Here is a 21,314-nt window from a genome sequence, read left to right as displayed (position 1 = left end):
GAGCATATCTGAGGATGCCTTTCAACGTGCTGTTCAGAAGAGATCTCCACTCCCTCGTACTCTTACGGATTTATGGACAGCCCTGCAGTACTCATGGTGTCAGCTCCCTCCAGCACTATTTCAGACGTTAGTCGAGTCCATGCCACGTCGTGTTGCAACACTTCTGCAAGTTCGCGGGGGCCCCAACACGATATTAGGCAGATGTACCAATTTCTTTGGCTCTTCAGTGTAGATAACCGTTTCTCCTTATGTTTTATCTACACTACCTTCATCATTTCCTATGTTGTATTTGCTAGGATTTTTTAATCCAGTTGTAAATCTGGGACTGCCGGTGTCGCCTAGCGGTTCTAGGCGCTTCAGTCCGAAACCGTGCTGCTGCTACGGTCCCAGGTTCGAATCCTGCCTCGGGCATGGATGTGTGTGATGTTCTCAGGTTAAGTTAGGTTTAAGTAGTTCTAACTTCTAGGGGACTGATGACCTCAGGTGTTAAGTCCCATAGTGCTCAGAGCCATTTGAAGCAATGCGACACCCCACAGGTCGAGAATTTCTACAGAGTGGCTCCAGGAACACTCTTCTGAGTTTGAACACTTCCTCTTGCCACCAAACTCCCCAGACAGGACCATTATTGAGCATATCTGGGGATGTCTGAAACGTTCAGAAGAGATCTGTAATCCTTCGTACTCTTACGCATTTATGGACAGCCATGCAGGGTTGATGGATCCCTCCAGCAATACTTCAGACAATAGTGGAGTCCATGCCACGTCGTGTTGCGGCACTTCTGCGAACTCGCGGGGGCCCTAACACAATACAGGGTGATTCAAAAAGAATACCACAACTTTAAAAATGTGCATTTAATGAATGAAACATAATATAACCTTCTGTTATACATCATTACAAAGAGTATTTAAAAAGGTTTTTTTTTCACTCAAAAACAAGTTCAGAGATGTTCGATATGGCCCCCTCCAGACACTCGAGCAATATCAACCCGATACTCCAACTCGTTCCACACTCTCTGTAGCATATCAGGCGTAACAGTTTGGATAGCTGCTGTTATTTCTCGTTTCAAATCATCAATGGTGGCTGGGAGAGGTGGCCGAAACACCATATCCTTAACATACCCCCATAAGAAAAAATCGCAGGGGGTAAGATCAGGGCTTCTTGGAGGTCAGTGATGAAGTGCTCTGTCACGGGCTGCCTGGCGGCAGACGATAAGGTTTCATAACTAACCTTTTTCGTAGGACTCTCCATACAGTTGATTGTGGAATTTGCAGCTCTCTGCTAGCTCTGCGAGTCGATTTTCCTGGGCTGCGAACAAATGCTTGCTGGATGCGTGCTACATTTTCATCACTCGTTCTCGGACGTCCAGAACTTTTCCCTTTGCACAAACACCCATTCTCTGTAAACTGTTTATACCAACGTTTAATACACCACCTATCAGGAAGTTTAACACCATACTTCGTTCGAAATGCACGCTGAACAACTGTCGTCGATTCACTTCTGCCGTACTCAATAACACAAAAAGCTTTCTGTTGAGCGGTCGCCATCTGAGCATCAACTGACGCTGACGCCTAGTCAATAGCGCCTCAAGCGAACAAATGTACAACTAAATGAAACTTTATAGCTCCCTTAATTCGCCGACGGATAGTGCTTAGCTCTGCCTTTTGTCGTTGCAGAGTTTTAAATTCCTAAAGTTGTGGTATTCTTTTTGAATCACCCTGTATTAGGCAGGTGTACCAGTTTCTTTCGTTCTTCAGTGTAGATAACCGTTTCTCCTTACGTTTTATGTACGCTACCTTCAGCATTTCCTATGTTCTATTTGCTAGGATTTTTTTAATCCAGTTGGAAAGCTGGTCTTATATCCCGAAGTTGGGTTATTTGAGTGAGTGAGGAAGGAAGGAGAAGAGGCGACAGGCAGCGGAGGTGCAGTGCGCCTGGCAGCTTCGTGTCCCGAGGGCGGGGCGCGCTGCTCGCCGGATCGTATCCTGGTTGCGTCACCGCAGCCCACATTCCGGGGGCGGCCGCCGCCAAGCCCGCCCCTGCTCTCGCGACACACGCACACCAGGTCGCGGAATGTCGGCCACGGCGCCGCTGGGATGCGCCGCCCTCTCGCTGGAACATTCTCGCCAAGCAGCAACCGTACGAGGTGGCTCTGCTGTTGAAAGTGCATTCGTCATCGAAGCGGTTGTGTTTCCGAACTCCACCCGAGCACTCTGGTATGGCTGTCCCAGAGATTTCTCATATTATTTCACGGGAATTTGACTGAGATACGAAAAGTAGCAGTTATAAGAGTCGAGGGGCATGAAAGGGAAGCAGTGGTTGGGAATGGAGTGAGACAGGGTTGTCCCCGATGTTACTCAATCTGTATATTGAGCAAGCAGTAAAGGAAACAAAAGAAAAATTCGGAGTAGGAATTAAAATCCATGGAGAAGAAATAAAAACTTTGAGGTTCCCCGATGACATTGTAATTCTGTCAGAGACTGGAAGAGCAGTTGAACGGAATGGACAGAGTCTTGAAAGGAGGATATAAGATGAAGATCAACAGAAGTAAAACGAGGATAATGGAATGTAGTCAAATTAAATCGTGTGATGCTGAGGGAACTAGATTAAGAAATGAGACACTGAAAGTAGTAAATGAGTTTTGCTATTTGGGGATCGAAATAACTGATGATGGGCGAAGTAGAGAGGATATAAAATGTTGACTGGCAATGGCAAGGAAAGCGTTTCTGAAGAAGAGAAATTTGTCAACATCGAGTATAGATTTAAGTGTTAGGAAGTCGTTTCTGAAAATATTTGTAGCCATGTATGGAAGTGAAACATGGACGATAAATAATTTAGACAAGAAGAGAATAGAAGCTTTCGAAATGTGGTGCTAAAGAGAAGTGCTGAAGATTAGATGCGTAGATCACATAACTAATGAGAGGGTATTGAATAGAATTGGGGAGGAGTTCGTGGCACAACTTGACTAGAAGAAAGGATCTGTTGGTAGGACATGTTATGAGGCATCAAAGGATCACCAATTCAGTTTTGGAGGGCAGCGTGGAGGGTAAAAATCGTACAGCAAGACCAACAGATGAATACACTAAGCAGATTCAGAAGGATGTACGTTGCAGTAGATACTGGGAGATGAAGCAGCTTGCCCAGGATAGAGTAGCATGGAGAGCTGCATCAAACCAGTCTCTGGAGTGAAGACCACAACAACAACAACAACAACAACGAAAAATAGAAGAAACCGGACAAGTGCGAGTTGGACTCACACTCCGACATTTCCGTACAAACTTAAGGGTGAAAATTATTGAACTACATGAAATAAAGTCGTCATAACTTCTGAACAGTTTGCGTTATAACGTTCAAACTGTACGGTTGGCCGTGTGTCTTGGTGGGAATTAGTACGCGCATTATGGTTTGCTTTACGACGAAGCCCACTTTCTTTTGGATGCGTTCGTCAGTAAGCAAATTTGGTGCATTTGGGGGACTGGGAATCCACATTTCGCGATCGAGAAATCTCTTCACCCTCAATGGGTGACTGTGTGGTGTCCAATGTCCGATATTGTGTCCAATGTGCGATATTCCTTGTCAGCACGGTGAGTACCCACCTGTACGTAAAGGTGTTGGAAGATGACTTCATCCCCATTATCCGAAGTGACCCTGATTTCGACGAGATGTGGTTGATGCAAGGCAGAGCTCGATCCCATCGAAGCAGATGAACATTTGATGTACTGGAGAGAACTTTGGGGACTTCATTCTGGCTCTGGGGTACCCAGAGGCCACTGGCATCGGCCCCGATTTGCTGCATATTCTCCGGATCTCAACATATGCAACTCCTTTTTGTGGGGCTGTATTAAAGAGAAGGTGTACAGCAATAACCCCAAAACCATTGCTGAGCTGAAATCAGCCATTCTGGATGTCATCGAGATCGTCAATTTTCCGACACTTCAGCGAATCATGCAGAATTTCGTCATTCGTCTGCGCCACATCAATACGAATATCTGTAAAGACGTTAACATATCGAATAAAATACATGCACGCCCTATTTTGCAACTAATTTACGTTTTTTTCACAAAATTTAATTATTGTCATCGTGTATATAGACAGTTCATCCATCCAGGGAATCGATAATCAAGGCGATTTTCATCTGTTATCGATATCAATACTATCAAGATATTGGTTCCAGGCATTCCGAGACTCAGGGGAATATTTAATTTTAAGTTTAACCGTAATTTGGCATTCGTTATCTAATTTGTAGTTTATTTTTTTAATTTTAGAATTTTATTAACGTGCTATGCTAATTGCCAACTTCAGATGCGTAACTTCGTCTGCTCGCGTCCCTGTCGCGATACTGATAAAATTTGACGGAAGTCTCCAGAGAAGAGCTATTGTTGTTACGCAAATGTCGAATTGTTCTGTAGAGTGCTTCAACAGATGTTTTATGGTCTATCGGTACATCGTACTAAACAGTGGAAGTGCAACCTTCAATCAGTTACCAGCATTACTTTGCTCTGAACGATTACAGATGCCATACGTGTCGCACGCATAAACTGTCAGGTACTGTTTGTATGCAGTGTGAGCAGCTCGTAAAGGGACTGCGATGTTATCGCCGGCGTGGTGTGGTTGTCGAGTGGCATTTTGCGTACCTTGTAATATTATTGGTATTTCCGTCCTATGAAAGCTTTGAGTACCCTTTGAAAGACATTTGTTTTGTATAATTTACATAACTGTAAAGATGCGCATCTAGCGCGGACGCTAATACATCGATTGCGCAGTCAAAGAAACATTTTAACAGAAGCTGAACTGTCGTTCCGCTTCGATCTAAATAAAAGATGACAGTAAAAAACGTTTGTGGATCTTCAGATTTTAATGTGCTTCTGCTTGTTATGTGAAAACGTAAAGGAGGTCGACTTTAAGTTAAAAAAGTGAGCGGTCTTGCTAGCGTGCAGACAACATTATTAATTAATAAAATTAAGGTAATTCATGTTCGAAACGGTAAATCAGCAAGTTATTGTTATCGGAGGTGTTGCACAGTGCAAGAATTGTCTTCAACGAAAGGAGAAAAGTAGTGACTATAATTTGTGACAAAAAAAAAAAAAAAACGTGAACCAAGGAGACAGCACAGGACAGGCTGAAATCTGATCGCACCATACTGTTAGAAAAGTAATTATGTAAGTTGTATTGTTTATAAATAAGCCCTAATTTTGCTAGTGAGAATTGTTTGAATATATTTAGTGTTTACCAGACTTCTTATTCTGTTCTTTTCCTTTATACTTTTTTATCCTCTATGCCATATTATTTTTATAAATGTCAAACAGCCTTTACTACAGCAGAGAATACTGCGGCATCCTGGTCGTAGACAGAAGGCCGCTCCTTGTCTTCTATACAATTCATAGCTGCCCCATTTATTAATGATTTCATTTGCAAATGCATTTTTTTTACTGTTCATTGTGAAAGGTCCCTTAGGTAATTATAAAATTCATACTAATTACGTAAAGAAATCCGGGTTGTTCTTTTCCAAATAATAGAAGTCTTTGCGTAATCAAAACCTAGCCTCCTTCTGACAACGGTCAGGAGCCGACCAGAAGACGGACGTCTTCGGTTTCGTGTCTCCTGTGGCAAAGCTGTGCCAGACTGGAAACACGACATGCTAGTATGAAATACAGATTTAAATTGATAGAATTGAAATATATTTAACGTAATAATAATAATAATAATAATTTTTTTTATCATACTAGAACCTCTGCCCGATGGCAAAGGCATCGTTTTCACAGTGATAGGGGACTTCACCTACGCGTAGCTCAGCCAAGTAGCACGAAATGTTTGTAAATCATATACACAGGCCTTCCTCGTGAATTACTCTGCCTACTACTGATCAAAATCCCTGCAGTAGTTCCTAAGATTTTTCACGTATTACGAATGCAGTCTAAGTTTGTAACGGAAAAATGTGGTGTTTAACTAATATAATTACAGATGAACAATTTTCTTGTTTTTTTTCTTTATTTGTACTGTGATACCTCGCTTCTTGCCAAATTTTATGAGCCTGGGTCAACTAGTAGTATCCTACAGGTTTTAATCAGCGCCTTTGCAAGAATAAAAAATGAGCGTGTCTGTTGACTGTATTGACTTACAAGTTTAAAGTTTCTTGACCGTCAAGGGACTGTACACCTTAGTATGTACATAAATTTTAACTTGATACGTCTACTGGATCCTGAGAAAAAGGTGTCTTAAAACAGTCGGAGAAACAGAAAACTACAGACACGATAGAGAAAACGTGGACTGTATTACGGTCATTTCGTTCCCACGAATGAAAAAAGGATATACAGGAGAGTTTTTGAACGTATCAGTCGGGAAAAAAATCTATCGAATGCTTGTGGCTCGAAGAAAATAGAAATGATCTGAAAGAGATGAAGATTGAAGAAAATGAAATTTTGAACAGAGATATTTTCAGAAGGAGGTTTTAGATTCCCATCTCCTGAGAAAACCAAAAAAGAAAACTGGAGCGATTTGATCAGAAGTTCGAGAACAATAGCACTCTGATCGAATGAAAAACTATCGGGGAAATAAAGTTAAATCTGAAGTAGTTACATACGTAGTCCACAGGCGGCTCAAATCGATACAGAAAAAGTGATAAAACTAGTGTAAATATCGTATCCACAAGCTTTAGATATATATATTTATTTTTAAACCAGATAAACTCATTTTAATTGCTTCTGCAGGACATCGTTTTCTGTGACCGGTTTCAGATGTAAAGGACAGAAATTAAACGGCAGAAGTGCAACAGTTGCCACAGAAAACACCTATGTTATTCTGAAACAAGAGCTTCGCGTGTAACACAATTAAATGTAAATTTTATAATTAGGTTACTGGCGTGAATGAATGATTCGTGAAAAAAATGAAGGTGGGGCTGATTTCTCCAAATTTTTGTAGACTTATGTATGTGTGTGTGTGTGTGTGTGTGTGTATTAAACCTGGGAGCTAAAACGACGGAGAGGCTACCTCCCGCCGTAGCCCTCAGTGGTTCACAACCCCACAACAGGCCAAAGCAGTCCACCCACCCACCCCACCGCCACGCAACACCGAACCCAGGGGTATCGTGCGGTTCGTCCCCCAGTGGACCCCCCTCTCCGGGGAACGTCTCATACCAGACGGGTGTAACAAAAAATGGCTCTGAGCACTATGGGACTTGACATCTTAGGTCATCAGTCCCCTAGAACTTAGAACTACTTAAACCTAACTAACTTAAGGACATTACACATCCATGCTCGAGGCAGGATTCGAACCTGCGACCGTAGCATCCCGCGGTTCCGGACTGAAGCGCCTAGAACCGCACGACCACCGCGGCCGGCAGACGGGTGTAACCCCAAATGTTTGCGTGGCAGAGTAATTATCGTGTACGCGTATGTGGAGACAGTGTTAGCGCAGCAATCACCGACATAGTGTAACTGAGGCGGAATAAGGGCAACCAGCCCGCATTAGCCGAGGTAGATGGAAAACCGCCTTAAAAACCATCCACAGGCTGGTCGGCACACCGGACCTCGACACCAATCCGCCGGGCGGATTCGTGCCGGGGACCGTCACGCCTTTCCTCTCGGGAAGCAGCGCTTTAGCCCGCGCTGCTAGCCGGGCGGGCTTTGTAAACGTAACTTTATCCGTAATAAAATTAAATAAAAAAACAACACGTTATATTCGTTGCTTTCTTAAACAAAAAGTCCAGTCTTACACAAAATAACACTTTACTCTCTGTTTCATTGTCATAGGGATTTTCAAAACAGTTTTTTAAAGTACAGGGCTATTACAAATGATTGAAGCGATGTCATAAATTCACTGTAGCTCCATTCATTGACATATGGTCACGACACACTACAGATACGTAGAAAAACTCATAAAGTTTTGTTCGGCTGAAGCCGAACTTCAGGTTTCTGCCGCCAGAGCGCTCGAGAACGCAATGAGACAAAATGGCGACAGGAGCCGAGAAAGTGTATGTCGTGCTTGAAATGCACTCACATCAGTCAGTCATAACAGTGCAACGACACTTCAGGACGAAGTTCAGAAAAGATCCACCAACTGCTAACTCCATTCGGCGATGGAAGCGCAGTTTAAAGCTTGTGGATGCCTCTGTAAGGGGAAATCAACGGGTCGGCCTGCAGTGAGCGAAGAAACGGTTGAACGCGTGCGGGCAAGTTTCACGCGTAGCCCGCGGAAAAATTGGCTCATGCCACAACTGGAGACCGACAGCGCCGACTTCATCTTTCAACAGGATGGTGCTCCACCGCACTTCCATCATGATGTTCGGCATTTCTAAGACAGGAGATTGGAAAACCGATGGATCGGTCGTGGTGGAGATCACGATCAGCAATTCATGTCATGGCCTCCACGCTCTCCCGACTTAACACCATGCGATTTCTTTCTGTGGGGTTATGTGAAAGATTCAGTGTTTAAACCTCCTCTACCAAGAAACGTGCCAGAACTGCGAGCTCGCATCAACGATGCTTTCGAACTCATTGATGGGGACATGCTGCGCCGAGTGTGGGAGGAACTTGATTATCGGCTTGATGTCTGCCGAATCACTAAAGGGGCACATATCGAACATTTGTGAATGCCAAAAAAAAAACTTTTTGATTTTTTGTATGTGTGTGCAAAGCATTGTGAAAATATCTCAAACAATAAAGTTATTGTAGAGCTGTGAAATCGCTTCAATCATTTGTAATAACCCTGTATATTTACTCTGTAATTTTTACGAGATTTTCTCAATCGTTTGCTTTCCTCGCGCGTTTGTACTCGTGATCTCATTGCAATTTGCGATTTGATTCAAGACTTCTTCACAAACAATACAACACGCCGCTCTTGACGGAGCAAAATAGACAACTGTGAGAGTAATTTCGGGGGTACCACAAGGAACTGTGATAGGACCTTTACTGTTGGGGGTTGGGTTGTTTGGGGGAAGAGACAAAACTGCGAGGTCGTTGGTCTCATCGGATTAGGGAAGGAGGGGAACGAAGTCGGCCGTGCCCTTTCAAAGGAATCATCCCGGCATTGCCTAGAGCGATTTAGGGAAATCAGGGAAAAGCTAAATCAGGCTGGCCGGACGCGGGATTGAACCGTTGTCCTCCCGAATGCGAGTCCAGTGTGCTTACCACTGCGCCACCTCGCTCGGTGCCCTTTACTGTTTATATACAAGGTGTTAGAAAAAGGTACGGCCTAACTTTCAGGAAACATTCCTCACACACAAAGAAAGAAAATATGTTATGTGGACATGTGTCCGGAAACGCTTACTTTCCATGTTAGAGCTCATTTTATTACTTCTCTTCAAATCACATTAATCATGGAATGGAAACACACAGCAACAGAACGTACCAGCGTGACTTCAAACACTTTGTTACAGGAAATGTTCAAAATGTCCTCCGTTAGCGAGGATACATGCATCCACCCTCCGTCGCATGGAATCCCTGATGCGCTGATGCAGCCCTGGAGAATGGCCTATTATATCACAGCCGTCCACAATATGAGCACGAAGAGTCTCTACATTTGGTACCGGGGTTGCGTAGACAAGAGGTTTCAAATGCCCCCATAAATGAAAGTCAAGGGGGTTGAGGTCAGGAGAGCGTGGAGGCCATGGAATTGGTTCGCGTCTACCAATCCATCGGTCACCGAATTTGTTGTTGAGAAGCGTACGAACAGTTCGACTGAAATGTGCAGGAGCTCCATAGTGCATGAATCACATGTTGTGTCGTACGTGTAAAGGCGCATGTTCTAGCAGCACAGGTAGAGTATCCTGTATGAAATCATGGCGGTGAATCGAGGAAGTACAGTACATACTGACGAAACTAAAATGAGCTCTAACATGGAAATTAAGCGTTTCCGGATACATGTCCACATAACATCTTTTCTTTATTTGTGTGTGAGGAATGTTTCCTGAAAGTTTGGCCGTACCTTTTTGTAACACCCTGTATAAGTGATCCAGTAGAAGCCGTCGGAAGCTCTTTAGGGCTGTTCGTGGATGATGGGATTGCCTTTAAAACGTAGCAGCGCCAGAAGAGACTAATGATGTGCAGAGGGACCTGCAGAAGACTGATGACTGATACAGGCTCTGGCAGTTGACCCTGAACCTAAATGACATGTGGCGCATACATAGGAATACAAATCCGCTACTGTATAGCTACAGCATTAATGACAAAATGTTCAAATGTGTGTGAAATCTTATGGGACGTAACTGCTAAGGTCATCAGTCCCTAAGCCTACACACTACTTAACCTAAATTATCCTAAGGACAAACACACACACTCCCATGTACGAGGGAGGACTCGAACCTCCGCCGGGACCAGCCGCACAGTCCGTGGCTGCAGCGCCTTAGACCGCTCAGCTAATCCCGCGCGGCCATTAATGACAAATTGCTGGAAACGGCACCTACACTCCTGGAAATGGAAAAAAGAACACACTGACACCGGTGTGTCAGACCCACCATACTTGCTCCGGACACTGCGAGAGGGCTGTACAAGCAATGATCACACGCACGGCACAGCGGACACACCAGGAACCGCGGTGTTGGCCGTCGAATGGCGCTAGCTGCGCAGCATTTGTGCACCGCCGCCGTCAGTGTCAGCCAGTTTGCCGTGGCATACGGAGCTCCATCGCAGTCTTTAACACTGGTAGCATGCCGCGACAGCGTGGACGTGAACCGTATGTGCAGTTGACGGACTTTGAGCGAGGGCGTATAGTGGGCATGCGGGAGGCCGGGTGGACGTACCGCCGAATTGCTCAACACGTGGGGCGTGAGGTCACAGTACATCTATGTTGTCGCCAGTGGTCGGCGTAAGGTGCACGTGCCCTTCGACCTGGGACCGGACCGCAGCGACGCACGGATGCACGCCAAGAACGTAGGATCCTACGCAGTGCCGTAGGGGACCGCACTGCCACTTCCCAGCAAATTAGGGACACTGTTGCTCCTGGGGTATCGGCGAGGACCATTCGCAACCGTCTCCATGAAGCTGGGCTACGGTCCCGCACACCGTTAGGCCGTCTTCCGCTCACGCCCCAACATCGTGCAGCCCGCCTCCAGTGGTGTCGCGACAGGCGTGAATGGAGGGACGAATGGAGACGTGACGTCTTCAGCGATGAGAGTCGCTTCTGCCTTGGTGCCAATGATGGTCGTATGCGTGTTTGGCGCCGTGCAGGTGAGCGCCACAATCAGGACTGCATACGACCGAGGCACACAGGGTCAACACCCGGCATCATGGTGTGGGGAGCGATCTCCTACACTGGCCGTACACCACTGGTGATCGTCGAGGGGACACTGAATAGTGCACGGTACATCCAAACCGTCATCGAACCCATCGTTCTACCATTCCTAGACCGGCAAGGGAACTTGCTGTTCCAACAGGACAATGCACGTCCGCATGCATCCCGTGCCACCCAACGTGCTCTAGAAGGTGTGAGTCAACTACCCTGGCCAGCAAGATCTCCAGATCTGTCCCCCATTGAGCATGTTTGGGACTGGATGAAGCGTCGTCTCACGCGGTCTGCACGTCCAGCACGAACGCTGGTCCAACTGAGGCGCCAGGTGGAAATGGCATGGCAAGCCGTTCCACAGGACTACATCCAGCATCTCTACGATCGTCTCCATGGGAGAATAGCAGCCTGCATTGCTGCGAAAGGTGGATATACACTGTACTAGTGCCGACATTGTGCATGCTCTGTTGCCTGTGCCTATGTGCCTGTGGTTCTGTCAGTCTGATCATGTGATGTATCTGACCCCAGGAATGTGTCAATAAAGTTTCCCCTTCCTGGGACAATGAATTCACGGTGTTCTTATTTCAATTTCCAGGATTGTACATCAACATGTCTAGGAGTAACTATCGAGAGCGACTTCCCGTAGAATGGCCACATAAACCAAGTAGTAGGAAAAAGCAGTTACGAGATTGAGATTCATGGGAAGAATAGTATGAATTACAGTTTCTTAACTATAATTCATCCACAGGTTACAGCACTGCAGAGATGCTCGACAAACTCCAGTGGCAGACGCTACAAGAGAAGCGTTGTGCACAGCGGGGAAAGCGAGTACTTTGCAGGGAGATTGGGACAACGTATTACTTCCTCCCACGTACGCCCCGCGAAATGTCCACAACGAGAAAATTCGAGAAACATTTAATACGAAGGTTTATCGACAAATATCCTTGTGGTGTCACCGCCAGACACCACACTTGCTAGGTGGTAGCTTTTAAATCGGCCGCGGTCCGCTAGTATACGACGGACCCGCGTGTCGCCACTGTCAGTAATTGCAGACCGAGCGCCACCACACGGCAGGTCTAGAGAGACGTACTAGCACTCACCCCGGTTGTACAGCCGACGTTGCTAGCCATCGTTCACTGAGAATTACGCTCTCTTTGCCGAGACGATAGTTAGCATAGCCTTCAGCTATATTTGCTACGACCTAGCAAGGCGCCATTACCAGTATAGATATTGAGAGTCTATTATTGTATCATCAAGAGAGATGTTCTACAAATGTGGATTAAAGTTAAGTATTCCAGAAGCTACGTACTTTCCTTTATAGCATTCATTACGTATCCTGTTTCAGACCTCACGCCAGCCTGCTTGAGTTTAACGCGTGCATTTCGGCCTTCTCTAGCTATACAACAATCCTTCCCCACGAGCCATTAGGGAATGGAATAACGAAAGGGGGATCAGTTAATTCTACCAGAAGCACCCTCATCCAGACACCGTCATGTGGATTGCGGAGTGCTGATACAGACGTAGATTACGGTGCACTGATGCTAGAAAGGGAGCAAGTTCTTCAGCATACTCCATCTAGAGTCGTGTAGAAATCCCATGAGGTCCAGTCGTCTTTCTTATTTTCAGCGATTTCAGTCTATTTCCTTTGCGACGGTCACACATCTGTCATTTTGACATTCACGTGACGATTTAAAGGATGAATCACAGTGCGATATCGTGCAATGAAATAATTTTGGAAAACGGAGTTTAATAATTCTGCCTTCTCTCCGTTATCCTTCGTTCTTTTTTTAATGCTTGTCGCAATAACTTTTTTTATGATACACTTACAACCAGTTTCGGCCTTCACAGGCCATTTTCAGATGCTGCAAGAGAGAACAGAAAAGCTTAAATTAACATCTGAAACAAGTACAATTATTTTCCCTAGAGCTGCTTGTCAGTTTAGTAAAGTGCAATTAACATGCCGCCCACATGCCTGATACATATCGGCGGTATTTGATGAAAAAGTGTTCATGCGTTGTCAGCTAAATGTAAAATCAGAAATCAGGGAATTATATACATTCAACCATGTGTACTTTCTCTTCCCCAATCTTTGCGTGCGTCCTCTATAAGACAATCTTCAATCGTAAAAACGGTAAAATATGACACTTGTGACAAATATATGCTTCGTATCCCGCCTGGACGTCGGCGCGTGGGTCTGCTCCTGAAAACTGAATGGTAGGCCGAATGTAGGACGCTAGAAGGAGCAGGTGAGGTATAACTCTCGGTACTGCAATTAAATTAAAAGTGGTTTTACTATATCACGACACAATATTAACTTGAATACATAACTTTGTACTGAGGAGCATGTAGGTGCGAAGCCGGATGTATCAAAGTTAACATTGGCAAAGTCTGTAGTGACTCGCCCACTATGAAAATGGAACAATGTTAGTTGGTCGTCTGCTCGTGAACAAAATGGGCAAAATCTGGAGCGGCGCTCGTAGGGCTGCTCAGCATCGAAACTACCGATACCGCAATGTGTCAGTCAGTTATTCATCAAATATGAAAGTAAATTCAGGTCGTTAAAACAGTAAAACCTATTTAGAACAAAGTAAGGACTTTTTGGCACATTTTTCAATGCTCAGCGGCGCTACACTTCCGGCTGCTAGATGTTTAGACCACTGCGCATAAAATTAGTAGACCGACACGGAATGGACAACCAGGGAAGTTGCTTATTGCAGCTCGCCGGCACTCTCCTCCCGGCTGCAAGGTGTTTACGTTAGATCTGCAGATTTTAGCAAGTACAGAAGCTATCCGGACAGCTCAGAGCGACACGTGCGCATCCAGCAAAAAGCGTGGGGAAGGAAAAGTACACTTCGATGTATGTGCATGATTCCCTGGTTTCTTATTTTATGTTTAGCTGACAGCACTTGTCATCAACTGCCGCCCAAAGATATGAACCATATGCATGTTAACAGCGCTTTTCGAAGCTCATAAGTAGTCCTAGTGACCGTAATTGCACTTGTTTTATGTCTTAAGATTTTCTATTCTTTATTGTAGCATCTGAAGATGGTCGTTGTAGTGTGAAATTGGATATGACTATGTCATGAAAAACTTACTAGCCGCGTTGTCTGAGGCGCCCTGCCGTGGTTCCCGCGACTCCGCCCGTCGGAGGTTCGAGTCCTCCCTCCGGCATGGATGTGTGTGTTGTCCTTAGCGTAAGTTACTTTAAGTTAGATTAAGTAGTGTGTAAGCCTAGAGACAGATGACCTCCGCAGTTTGGCCCCATAGGAACTTACCACAAATTTCCAAAAAACGTGACGGTGTTAAAGACAAAACAAAAAATGAATAAAATACTTTACAATATCTCAACGCCCTTGCAAACGAAATATGGGTTTTTCTACAATCCTTCGTTTCGACATCATTATGATTACTAAGTGTATGCTAAGATGACTTGGATCCATTTACTGGTTTGACATAAGGTTGAAACTTATCAGGATTTTCCGTGGGATCGGTAGACCGAAATTTCGGTAGATAGACGTTTCGGTTTGTATCGGAGATATCCTGCCTGTAGCTGTACTTTACGTGATACTTAATGTCCACCACAAACCGTCAGCCGGCTTACGTAATATTGATGTAGATGTATTACGTATGAAGTTATCAAAAATCTGGATAAGTCAGCTGTATCTACAATTATTTTTATACATCATTCAAGCCATTAGCCTAAATATCAAGTTTCTTTTTCTTACTGTGCACTGCTGCTAGAACTGGCGCAAGTTCTTTAGCGTACTCTTTGCAGAGTTGGCTAGGAATCCCACAGGTCTTCCGTATTTTCAGCGATTTCCTAACCCACGGTCAAATTATTTCTAAGGCTGTCAATTTGACACTTTTGTCACGATTGAAAGAATGAATCACTGTAAAATATTCTGGAATGAAATATTTTTTGAAAGAGGAACTTACTATTTCTGCCTTCTCTCCGTTGTTCTGGACCTGATGAGATACCAGTTCGATTGTACACAGAATACGCGAAGGAACTTGCCCCCCTTCTTTCAGCGGTGTACCGTAGGTCTCTAGAAGAGCGTTGCGTTCCAAAGGATTGGAAAAGGGCACAGGTCATCCCCGTTTTCAAGAAGGGACGTCGAACAGATGTGCAGAACTATAGACCTATATCTCTAACGTCGATCAGTGGTAGAATTTTGGAACACGTATTATGTTCGAGTGTAATGACTTTTCTGGAGACTAGAAATCTACTCTGTAGGAATCAGCATGGGTTTCGAAAAAGACGATCGTGTGAAACCCAGCTCACGCTATTCGTCCACGAGACTCAGAGGGCCATAGACAGGGGTTCCCAGGTAGATGCCGTGTTTCTTGACTTCCGCAAGTCGTTCGATACAGTTCCCCACAGTCGTTTAATGAACAAAGTAAGAACATATGGACTATCATACCAATTGTGTGATTGGATTGAAGAGTTCCTAGATAACAGAACGCAGCATGTCATTCTCAATGGAGAGAAGTCTTCCGAAGTAAGAGTGATTTCAGGTGTGCCGCAGGGGAGTGTCGTAGGACCATTGCTATTCACAATATACATAATTGACCTCGCAGATAACATCGCAAGTTCATTGCGGCTTTTTGCAGATGACGCTGTGATATATCGAGATGTTGTAACAATGGAAAATTGTACTGAAATGCAGGAGAATCTGCAACGAATTTACGCATGGTGCAGGGAATGGCTATTGAATCTCAATGTAGACAAGTGTAATGAGCTACGAATACATAGAAAGAAATATCCTTTATCATTTAGCTACAATATAGCAGGTCAGCAAATGGAAGCAGTTAATTCCATAAATGATCTGGGAGTAGGCATTAGGAGTGATTTAAAATGGAATGATCATATAAAGTTGATCGTCGGTAAAGCAGATTCATTGGAAGAATCCCAAGGAAATGCAATCCGAAAACAAAGGAAGTAGGTTACAGTACACTTGTTCGCCCACTGCTTGAATATTGCTCAGCAGTGAGAGATCCGTACCAGATAAGGTTGATAGAAGAGATAGAGAAGATCCAACGGAGAGCAGCGCGCTTCGTTACAGGATCATTTAGTAATCGCGAAAGCGTTACGGAGATGATAGATAAACCCCAGTGGAAGACTTTGCAGGTGAGACGCTCAGTAGCTTGGTACGGGCTTTTGTTGAAGTTTCGAGAACATACCTTCACCGAGGAGTCAACCAGTATATTGTTCTCTCCTATCTCGAGAAGAGACCATGAGGATAAAATCAGAGAGATTATAGCCCACACAGAGGCATACCGGCAGTCTTTCTTTCCACGAACAATACGAGACTGGAATAGAAGGGGAACCGATAGAGGTACTCAAGGTACCCTCCGCCACACACCGTCAGGTGGCCTGAAGGGTATGGATGTAGATGCAGATGTAGATATAGATGTATCTTTAACTTTTTTTTTATAAATCGCTGCCGGCTGGAGTGGCCGTGCGGTTCTAGGCGCTACAGTCTGGAACCGCGAGACCGCTAAGGTCGCAGGTTCGAATCCTGCCTCGGGCATGGATGTGTGTGATGTCCTTAGGTTAGTTAGGTTTAAGTAGTTCTAAGTTCTAGGGGACTGATGACCTCAGAAGTTGAGTCCCATAGTGCTCAGAGCCATTTTTTTATAAATCATTCAAGCCATTAACCAAAATATCTAGTTTCTCTTTTCTTAATGTGAACTGCTGATATAACTGGAGCAAGTTCTTTAGCGTATTCTTTGCAGAGTTTGGCTAGGAACCCCATCAGGTTCAGTCGTCTTCCTTATTTTGAGCAATTTCAGTCGATTTCCTAAACCACGGTCAAATTATTTCTACATCTGTCAATTTGACATTCTTGTCACCATTTAAAGAATAAATCACTGTACGATTTTCTGGAATGAAACATTTTTTGAAAGAGCAATTTAGTATTTCTGCCTTGTCTCTGTTGTTCTGTAATTATGGCCGTGAACTGTGTGAACAGATGTCTTTGATCCGTTTACCGATTGAAATTAAGATCAAAACTTAACAGGATTTTCTGGCAGATCGGTAGACGACATTTTCGGTCTGTAAATTATAGGTGATACGAAACGTTGTGGAGGGCTAGACAGGAGCTAGCTGTCGTATTTTGTGCGCGCCTTTCTGAGCGGCTGTATTAGTTGGACGTCTCTCCGCCGGCCGCGGTGGCCGTGTGGTTCTAGGCGCTGCAGTCTGGAACCTCGCGACCGCTACGGTCGCATGTTCGAATCCTGCCTCGGGCATGGATGTGTGTGATGTCCTTGGGTTAGTTAGGTTTAAGTAGTTCTAAGTTCTAGGGGACTGATGACCTTATAGTCTGTCTGTAAACTCAAGAGCGTGCAGCGCTTTTGGTGGGGGAAGTGGCCTTTCCCGGAAGAACCCTGCCACTGGCCTATAGGGCCACCCAAAATCAGTTGCCCGTAACCTGTCTAGCGGTGTAGCTCGGCGTGCAGTGATATACGTCGTTCCTGTTCGTGGGATCTTAGTTGCCAGTGTCAGTCAGATGACTTTGTGTTCTCACTCATATACTTCAGCATCCGGAAGTGATGGATAATCTTCCTGCATTGCAAAAAATGTGCAGAATACGAAGAAGAGGAAGTATTTGCGAAGTAACGAGCGTTAGATCGTCTCTAACGTTATTACAACGTGTGTTAAGGAGGCAACACAAAAAGAACTGTTGGCTAATATTACCAGTCCCAATTAAAGGCTGCAGTTTATGCAAACGTCAGCCTCCCCACAATAGGACGCATAAGGAAGGAACGCGAAAACAAGGCGCATGGTTTATTGGAATCGCCGCGAAGGAAAATTAATAATTTAGGGAGGTAGCCCATCGTTATAGACAGTTTCACAAAATCGGTCATTCGACAAACGATGGAGAACTTTTACATACACCAAAAAATAGTGCCCACGTTACGGAAATTACTTATTGCCGTGAAACAAAAAATATATTTTCCTTCAAAGAAAGATGTTTTACACAAGACAATGCGTGAAATGGGATTTACCTGCAAATACCTTTGAGACATGTTTACGAAGACAGTGACAAAAAAAGAAGCAGTACGTATCGAACTAATACAACAGACGAAATTATAAATTTCCGGTTACTTTTTAAACACTCTTCGTGTTGCAAGAATTGTTAAGTTTCAATGCAACCCTTCAAAGAAAACTTTTACCTTTTAGTAAAAACACAAAGTAATAACAAGCCTTAAGTTCTACAGATTGATTGCACTATATCTTGTTCGTCTTACGAACAGAGGAACATAGAACCGAATGCCTATTCATGTGAATGTATGTTTGTAGTAGTATCCTGACTTCCGTTAATATTATTATATGTTAATATTATTTACTGTATAGTGTTTTGTTACGAAGAAGCTATCGTCTTTTGTTGTACTCTTAACGCATTTGTCTAAAAATAAACGCAGCCGGGACGTATCTGTACACGGCGTCGCCACAGATTTAAAGCGGGCGCCGCGGCAGGGATTGTACTACGTTGTGAAACAGCCTGTAGAAGCGCCCTATGACGTAGCAAGGTAGGCAGAGTGGGGACTCGCTCGCTCGCTCTTCAGTTTACCGACAGACTATAGAAGTTAAGTCCCACAGTGCTCGGAGCCATTTGAACCATTTTTTGACGTCTCTCGTTTACAGGCCCGGAAGCACTGGCGCGGGGCCCGCAGCCTGACCGCTCCGCCACAGAAGCCGCCCAGAGCAGCCTCCAAGCAGCCTCCAGCAGCACGGCAGCGGCGCATCCAGCAGCTGCCGGGGCACCCCCTGTTGCTGTGGCACGTCTTTCTAATCAGCCCAGCCTTCCACTGGCAGCCGCTCTTTACAACAGTAGCGCGCCGGCCGCGAGATACGTGCGACTGATCCATCATCATTACCGGCCTCTTCTCCGGCGCAGCGCCCACCGCAGGGAGTCCGCAGGAGCTGTTTGTGTCGGCGAGGCAGCCGAGAACAATATCATCACCGCGGCGGGACCCCAGTGCCGGCAGCACGAGTGTTATTACGGCGGCGCATTAAGTCATTAGCGTGTAGTACCGCGCCGCTGCTCTCCTCCGATCCTCTGGCGCCGCGTCTGTGATGAACACCGAAGCGAGCGCGGTGGAGGACGGACCTGGCGACTTCTGGAAGAAGAACAAGAACCTGGTCAAGGTGCTGGTGGCGACCGTGGTGCACCCGGCGTCCAGGCTGGCGGCCAACTACAGCAAGACCGCGCTGCGGGAGGCGTGCGCACGCGTCGTGGACAAGCTGCGCGTCTCGGCCGAGCAGATGGTGCTCCCGAAGAAGGCGCGTCGCGCCGACGCCGAAACGTCGGACGGAGAGGAAAAGCGAGCGGAGCGGGGGGTTGCGCCGTCTGTGACGTCGACTCCGTCGTCAGCCGCGTCATCCTCAGCCGCGTCAGCGTCGACGTCGTCAGATTCTTCCTCTTCGTCGTCGTCACCGTCCACGGAGACCCCCACGTCACCAGCGGACGACGGCCATCGGATGTTGGTGTACTTCCAGCAGCCGCCGCTCGTGCGCTGTCGACTTAGCGTCGCCCTGGAAGAAGGCTGGCTGTGAGTACACTGAATTTCATTTCGCTAAGCCCGTTTCACTCAGAGTAAGATTCCGAGTAAGTCTGCTAGGCGGTGCGCCTGACTGTTGTCTGGCAAGGAGTTGGGATAGTCACACTTTCATAAGTCTAAAGCAAGCTTTATCGTGGTAAAATATCCACTTCATATATAGATGTTGCTCAGAATATCTGGAAGCTTTTTCAAGAAATAAGAACGGATCTTCCCTGCATGCATTAATTAAAGTAAAAAAAAAAAAAAAAAAGACCTCAAACATGCTGAAGTAGGACCCCAACTTTGCCTTTAATGAAATAAATACTTGGAGTACCATCGTAAGCTGCATTGGGAAGTCCCCTTTATTTATTGATGGTAAATAGTTTCGGACTTGGATAAATACAGGGCTAACATGTGTAGCGCAGTACTTTAATATATTTCTAGGCACTCCATCATATCCATGAGAGTTCTTAGTCTTCAGTGATTTAACTACTGACTCAGTCTCCCACTTGTCAGTATGACAGAGGAGTATTTCAGACATCAATTGTGGAAAGATATTTGCCAAGAGAGTTATATGATTCTCTGTAGAAACTAAATTTTTATTTAATTTGAAACGTCCCCTTTGAACAATTGTACATATGAAATGTCCACTTAGAACAATTGTACACGACTGTGCTTAACCTGGCACACAATAATTTTAGTGCAACGCAATCTGACTATCAAAAATCCCTGCAAAAGAATGGCCCTGACAAACATTAAACTATACCTTTCACAAATCACTTACCTCACAAAAATCTTCGTTGCTCGAACTACTGCAATACAGCGAGTGCCCCTACTGCCAGCTAAATAAAAGATTCAAACTACTGAAGGCACTAACTACTGATAGTCTTAGCAAATGAAAGATTCTAATAGAGAACAAACAATGTATTTACCTCAAGATTCATAATATATACAGCAGTTCATGACATTTTTCAAAACTCCGCCATCTCTCTCCCCACATCCACCACTGCTGGCGGCTCACCTCCAACTGCCCAACGCTATCTGCTGTTCACATCCAGCTATAGCAGTTCATGACAACAATGGCAGGCAACAATGCAAACTAGCCACATACTGCACACAGCACAACCAGTGATTTTCATACAGAGTGCTATGTAACGTTGCCAATAAGAAAACATAAACAGCAAACTTACATAAAGAAAACATAAACAGCCTACTTACATAGCCCCCATGCTCCCCACAAAAAATTTTACAAATGTTTTTGGCCAGTGGCCAATAATGATTTGATAAAATTTTTCATAATTACACTAACAAAGATATCCAATGCACACACTTATTGATACAATGTTGGTCAAAAGCTAAAATTTTCTCACAGTCCATAAAGACAGTCCTGATCATTCATCATAATAGTAATTACAGTTTTTTTCACAAAGTCTCATTAGTAAAAGAAATTGCACACAGAAGTAGTGGATTTCCATGCAGTCTTGAAGAAGTAGTGTTGTCCTTCCAACAGAAAGACAGTGCTGACTCTTGACATGCTGACAGGTAATGCGCCACAA

The 21,314-nt window shown here is 44.9% G+C and overlaps 1 protein-coding gene across 1 annotated transcript in view; it reads left to right on the top strand.

The window, feature by feature from the left end:
- LOC126150817 (uncharacterized) overlaps positions 1-19,774 on the top strand; it is a 107,194-nt gene extending 87,420 nt beyond the window's left edge. Inside the window, exon 2 of the mRNA XM_049915900.1 lies at positions 18,863-19,774. Coding sequence (XP_049771857.1) covers positions 19,295-19,774 — 480 coding nt within the window. The 5' untranslated portion in view covers positions 18,863-19,294. The remainder of the gene's footprint in view (positions 1-18,862) is intronic.
- Positions 19,775-21,314: the final 1,540 nt, after the last annotated feature.

The sequence above is a fragment of the Schistocerca cancellata genome, chromosome 2 (genome assembly GCF_023864275.1).
Source record: "Schistocerca cancellata isolate TAMUIC-IGC-003103 chromosome 2, iqSchCanc2.1, whole genome shotgun sequence".
Classification (NCBI taxonomy): domain Eukaryota; kingdom Metazoa; phylum Arthropoda; class Insecta; order Orthoptera; family Acrididae; genus Schistocerca; species Schistocerca cancellata.
This window is presented reverse-complemented; position numbering and strand designations above follow the sequence as displayed.